The sequence below is a fragment of the Pieris napi genome, chromosome Z, assembly GCF_905475465.1.
Source record: "Pieris napi chromosome Z, ilPieNapi1.2, whole genome shotgun sequence".
NCBI lineage: Eukaryota > Metazoa > Arthropoda > Insecta > Lepidoptera > Pieridae > Pieris > Pieris napi.
The window spans coordinates 10,681,165-10,688,397 of NC_062259.1; the positions used below are offsets into that span (position 1 = coordinate 10,681,165).

Below are 7,233 nucleotides of genomic sequence, written 5' to 3' on the forward strand. Positions count from 1 at the left end.
ATGTTGCTGAAACCTCAGTCACGGATCACGACACTTTAATTCTGAAACTTGAACGTAGCACTATGACTGACAAATACTCATCTCTGAAAAAGATTGATTACCCGTCTCTGGACGATGCTATGAAGAACTTAAATCTAAGCCTTGTATATAAAATGACTGATCCCAATGAGGCAACAGCATTTCTTCTGACTGCGCTTGACACTGTAATTAAAGCAAATACGAAAACTTTAACCATCCCAAATCGTAAAAGGATCAAGAGGCCTTGGATGACTGCAGGTCTACTAAGATGTGTAAAGCATCGTGACAAACTACATCAAAAATCAAGAAAAAATCCTAGTAACGAAATATTAACGTTAACTTACAAGAGGTATAGAAATTTCTGCAACTCACTTTTAAAAAAATATTAAAAATACTTATGAGAGCAACCGCCTACTTAAAGCTGCTAAGACTAATACAAAAGTTCTCTGGGACACTATCAAACAACTAACCTACTCTAACAATACAACTAGCACTGCACTTGAATTGGTCTCTCCACTGGACCCGATGGTCTCAGTCAACAACATTAATAAATATTTCGTTTCTATCGGGAAAGATATTGCCGAAAAATCATATTCTAATAGCTCTTATAAAAAACCATCAATCAATCCTACACTGTCCTCATTCGTCATGCTACCTACTGATGAAGTTGAAGTTCAATCTCTTATCTTGCAACTGAAGAAGGACGGTGCTGCGGGCAGAGATAATATTTCTGGAGCCTTTCTCAAACGTTATCATGAAATCTTAGTCCCTCCACTTACATATATATTTAATTTGATTCTTTCTACAGGGATCTTTCCGGACCTATTCAAGCTAGCTGAAGTAATTCCGGTTTTTAAAGGTGGTAATAGAGATTGTGTCGGTAACTACCGACCTATTTCTAAACTATCTACCCTATCCAAAATCATTGAGAAATTGATTAACAAACGCCTCATCGATTATTTAGAAAGTAATAACCTACTCTCCAGCTCACAGTTTGGATTCAGACCGGGTTCATCAACAAGCGACGCAGTTCATCAATTAACTGATCATATTGTTACAAAACTAAATAAGAAAAATAAAATTTTAGCTGTATTTTTGGACATTGCAAAAGCTTTTGACGCGGTCGCTGGTCCTATTCTGCTGGATAAATTGGAGGCTTTGGGTATACGTGGTTTGCAGCTTAAACTATTTGAAAGCTACTTGAGTGATAGACAGCAAAGAGTAAGGGTGGGCAACATTGTTAGTGACGATTTGCCGATACGCTATGGTGTGCCACAGGGTAGTGTTTTAGGTCCGACACTGTTTCTGGCATTTATCAATGATCTTTGTGACCTCCAGTTACAAAATGGTAAAATAATAACATTTGCAGATGATACTGCACTTGTGTTTCATGGTGATAGCTGGAAAGATACTGTCGACATTGCTCAAAGAGGATTCGACGTTGTTAACAAATGGCTCAGAATGAATGCCCTAACTATCAATGTCAATAAAACTAAATGTATACCGTTCTATATAAAAACTCCTGGTTCTAGTACTAACCTTGGTTTAACTGCTCATGTATGTTCTGATACTGATTCTTGTGACTGTCAAAAGATCTTTGTTGCCAACAATACTAAGTATCTAGGTGTCGTTGTTGATAGCACGCTAAATTTTAACTACCACATTGACCTGCTACTATCGCGAACTCGGAAACTTATCTTCACCTTTAAGAATCTCCGTAATATTGCTGAAAAATCGATAATTAAAGTGGTTTATCAATCCCTCTGCCAATCCGTTTTAAGCTATTGTGTTACTGTCTGGGGAGGGGCTTGTAAAACTAATCTTATAAAACTGGAGAGGGCTCAGCGTGCGTTATTGAAAGTAAGTTATTCAAAATCATTTTTTTACCCTACCAAAGATCTATATCTTTTATCTGACGTGTTGAGTGTTCGTCAACTATTTATACTGAACACTGTGCTCAAACAACACTCCATAACTCGCTATGATCCTTCTTTGAATGACAACAAACGATGCAAATATAAAGTCTGCACCTCAGATACCCGTTGGTCCACAGCTTTCTCAAGAAGGTTTTTTGGTTTTATGGGCTGTCACCTATATAACAAGATAAACAGGTTGATCAACATATATCCGCTTACTAAATATGAGTGTAAAAAAGCTACAGTCAAATGGCTTAAAAATCTAGACTACGAGGGGACTGAGAAGTTGTTAGTAGTCCTCAGCTAATACCTAACACTAACACGTTATGTATACGAGTACATAGGTACACTATCACCCATGCTCATATATGCTTCACTAAGACATATATACACTAAGTCATAAATTCACTAACACATACATACATTAACACTTACATACACTAAACCATACATGCACCACCACATACACCCACTTAAATGTGAGTATATTTGTAATATTTGTAATAGTTTCTCGATCAAATTGATGTACCTACTTAAATTCCATTCGGTCCGGATGCGGAGGGACTGGCAATCTGTAATACAGGTATCCTAGTACAGTCGCCAGTCTCTCACACAGATTTTGCCTGTTAATGCTGAAATTTGTATTTTGTGTCTGTATTTTTTTTTTGTGTGAGAGAAAACAAATAAATATTTTATTATTATTATTATTATTATTATTATTATTCGGGAGATTGTAATCTATCGAAGTGAAACCGTCAAATTGTGAAACGGATCGCGCGCGCTGATTGGTTGAACGGAATATGCCACGCGCCACCATATTTGTTAATAGTTGCCAACTATTCTCATAAATACGATTATCACATGGAGTCATGTACTTACTAACTCTCGACTCTGGATCCTACCCTTATAAACATCTTTGTGTGTATTTTGCCTATCACTTTTCGAGTAAATGTAACAAAACATTATTTAACTAAATTTTATAGCTAGGTTAATTAATAAAAAAGATATTCCTACGTATCCAGTAACAGCTAAAAGCAGTTAGCTAGAGCGGCGAAGTAGGCAATTACTGATAGATTTTAAATTACTTAGAAAATTATTTTATTACTTATACATTTTGTTATTGGTAAATCGTAATACTCAACTTTTTAATACTAAAACAAAATTATAACAAGATTATCACCAAGTCGCACCCCAACAAATTTAATACCAGTCAAGTATAATGAAACACTTTCTTGACAGACACTTGGTTAAATCATTTAATAACGAGGCTTGTCGTTATCACATTGTTAGGGTCGAAAATATTTTTATACAGCCGGCAAACAGGTGCGCATTACTTAGACATTGAGGCCCAAAATTTTCGTAATTAGTCCTCGTACAAAGTAATAATTACGTAAGTAAATGCTACATAACAATGTGAGTGAAAGTGCTAATTAAAAGCCGATTAGACCCTTCGACTTTTAAAAATAGGGGGAATAATTTAACGTTTTATTTGAAACACGGAGACGGTTTGTTAACTTTGTAATTAGAAGTCCAACTTGTCGCAAGGAAATTATCAAGTACATATTATTACAACGTAAAATACGCCTGTGTCAAATACTTGTATAAAGAATCTTACATCGCACAATGCTAAGAATTTTCATTCATTGACGCACACATTTTTCGTTATCGTTTCATACTAAGTCAATCTCAATGTAGAGATAATGAAACACCTAGTTTTAAACGTTTAAAAAGGTATAATGCTAACAAAAGAAATTACTGGTTGTGTTTTAATACTCGCCTTTCCTGGCAAACTGTAGTCTGTAAACACATCAATAGGTACTAAAAGGGCATAGATATGTTTTAACTCCATACTTCTCACAGCTGGGAGTTGTTAGCTAACAATGGCTTTACAAATAAATTTACTTGTAAGTTTCACTACAAGCATTTTTCTAACTATATACAAGCAAATATGGTTACATGATATACCTAGTAGAGCACACTTTGCATTAAACACAAAAAGGAAAAATTTATTATATCAGTAATTAGTTCATTCTAGTATCAGAAAAAAATAAGCATGGGATACAGGCACTGTATATAATTATATATCGTAGAATTAATACTATTATTATCCATTGCTGCATACAGCCACCAGGCTTACTTTGTACATATATCTCAACAGAAAATAAACAAGGATCACTTGGATATGCGAACAATTAAAGTAGCCCCTTTTTAGCATAAAACAATAATAGGTAAGAAAACACCTTAATAAGATGGCATCTGAAATATTTAATTCATATATGTCATTTGGCAAAACAGATTGTATTAATATAGCCAATATAAGTTCAATGAAACAAGTCTATATAAACACTTTTGCTCAATGTTTTTCAGTTAGAAATTAATATTCTCATATTAATCTAAAAATTAACAATTAATTTCATAGTTTATCTGTAAATGTCACTTCAATATTTGTTTTGTATGTATAAGTTATGTAACTTAAGCAAAGCATGTTCTAAAATTATTCTAAAATCAAAATAGTTTCTAAAATTCACAAAAAATTTCAGGTATCACAACCTACTGTAATTAATATTTATTTCAGAGACAATGTCGTTTTAGATACTTGATTATTCTATAAGTATGTAGTTTAACCAGAACCGAACTATAAGTACTGGACAGTATTTTGGCAAAAAGAAATGTTTCACTAAAGCACTTACGGGGATAACTTACGTCAATAAAAAAATTATCTATGAAACAGAAACATGAATGTACCAAAATCTGTCCATGCAAATGAGAGATATAAAAAATTACAGTTACTTACCGAAGTATTGTTGCCGGACTTATTGGATTTCAACACATCACTCTCAGAAGCCATTCTATTAAACATTTGTTTTCTTTCTTTTACTGATATTTTTTGCTCACTATCCACAAGCATGCTTTCACTCTGAGAAGAAGTTAGAGTTGGTGTTTCATTCATTTCTATTGTTTCATTATTTGAGATTTGGGGAGTCGTATTAATGTTTCGTGTACTTTTTTCAATTAAACTTTTTTCTGATTTTCTACGAGGATGTACCTTTGGTGGCACATCTTCTATTAAACTTTCTTGTGATGTATTTTGTGGGGTAACAACAGGTGATTTTTGGTAGGCGGGCTCATCAACTATAGGTTCATGTGCTGGCAAAATGGATCCTAGCATATTAAAGTCCTGATTAAGTAATGGAAGGGGAGGTCTAGCTGGAGGCTCTTCATGTGTTTCTTCAATACCTTCTTCACTCAATTGAGACACAGGTTCAGCTGCTTTGGTCTCTTTTTCATTTTCATTTGAATGACTTGGAAAATATTTCTTTTTCAGGATCAACCATTTCTCATTATTTTGAGGTTTGATAATAGCCAAAGTATTTACATGCTTTTTAAATGTATTTCTCGCTTCATCTAAAACAATTTATAAAAAAATTAACTTTATTTACAAAATATTTGAGTCATATTAATCCTACTATTGGTAAAGTTAAAATAGAGAGTTCTAGGTATGAAATACATTATAAAATTAGTATTATATTGTTATGAAATCACATAAAATTTTAAGTAATACCATTACGATATCTAAATAAATATAGAAAGCGCTAAAATGTTATGTTATGTACTAGGAGCTTATATACAATTTATAATATAATATGCTGTTTGTTAAAACACTACATATGCCCTTGAATCATTAGGATGTAAGATAGTCTAAACTCACGTACCTCTCATATTTGGGTTCGTTAGAAACACTTTAAAATGTTTTACAAGATCGTGATTTGTAACCTTGCCATTATGTGCCAACATAAATTTTAATATTTCTTCGAAACTTAACTCGGCCGGCGTATTCATTTTTATGATTTATATTAATATCTAAACATAAATCACTTTACTACACCAAAATAACAGTAATACTACTTAAAGATAAACTAAGTTTGTTCAACTTTCAGCGACAATCAAAACAACGTAACGTTACAAAAACCACATGGTGTCAATTGTCATCATTACTGACAGCTACAGCTTCGGGCTACGTTTCGTTTTACGTTTATTATTTCTATAATTGCACAGTTCTACACTTATTTATACAAGTTTAAAGTTAATACAACTGGAATGAAGAGCCTACTTTTCGATAAAATATGATGTTGCTCCAATATGCTACAGAACATGTCTCAGGTGTACAGAGATTGAGTTTCTTCATACTTGTGCGTTATATTTGGTCCATTTCTATCTTTGGATTTACATATTGTTCAACCCAATAAATATGATTTTATTTGAATGTTATTACTAATCATACGCTTTATTATAAATAATTCTTCCTACTTAGTATGTTGGTGAGGATGTGTTTTATAGTTGGGCGCGATTAGTAGATTATCAATAAGTAAATTATATGTTTTTCCTATTCACTAAACAATTATTGATGACTATGTGATAAGAGTTCTACCATTTTTGGTTTAAAATATGAAGTGTAACTACCTGTTACACTTCATATTTTGGGGGGGCTGAAAATCCACACGAATATCATGAACAACCTCTCCATAAGCGCTCTCATAAGAGCTCTCCTCTGCGATTTAACACTTCTTGACTAATTTCTTTGTAGATTTTTGAACCGAAAAGTGTATGCGAATGCTCCCCGGACAATTCAAGACCTTATCGGCTATAGACCCGATGATTCTGGAAAAAGTAATTGAAAATTTTTATGTTCGGATGTTAGCCTGTAAACGAATCCGCGTTGGTCACATGAGCGATATTATTTTTCATACGTAAATGGCATAAACCAACCTTCATTATTCAATAAAAAAAATCGATTTTACCTCATAAAAAGCGTGTTGTTTTTTCAAATAGAAAAAAAGTAATAGATGGCGCATCCTTTATAAGTACGTTTAAATTATAAATGTCGGGACATTTGTAAGTTTAATTTCATAAACTATATTTTTGATAACTAAACACGATGTAATGCGCTATATTATGCTGTAGAAATCATTGCGGACTACATAGGTATATGTTTAGCTCTATCGAGACGAACAACAAGTCCATTATACCGAAATGCATAACATAGTTAAACACTTAGCGAATGAAGTTGTGAACCTAACAAGCGTCCAATTAAAAGTTAAATGTCTAATTCTTGTTAAAGTTGAAGTCCACAACGTGGATCAAAAGTTTCTGCTCATAGGTAAGACGTGTCCTGAAAGTTTGCTAATAAGAAACTAATAGGTTCGCTTCCTGAAACAGCCGAAACACATCGTTACCGCAACTACGGTTTGATAGTTTCACAAAGAGACGTTAACATAATCGTTGTATAGCAAAAGAATTG

General features: G+C 33.3%; 1 protein-coding gene across 3 annotated transcripts in view; it reads right to left on the reverse strand.

Moving 5' to 3' along the window:
- The window catches only part of LOC125062300 (ankyrin repeat domain-containing protein SOWAHC), a 70,594-nt gene extending 64,692 nt beyond the window's left edge, over positions 1-5,902 (reverse strand). For all 3 annotated transcript variants that reach the window (XM_047668114.1, XM_047668115.1, XM_047668113.1), the window contains exons 1-2: positions 5,648-5,902; positions 4,729-5,339 (exon numbers count right to left, since the gene is read on the reverse strand). In XM_047668114.1, coding sequence (XP_047524070.1) covers positions 4,729-5,339; positions 5,648-5,774 — 738 coding nt within the window. In that variant the 5' untranslated portion in view covers positions 5,775-5,902. The remainder of the gene's footprint in view (positions 1-4,728; positions 5,340-5,647) is intronic.
- Between the last annotated feature and the right edge of the window lie 1,331 nt (positions 5,903-7,233).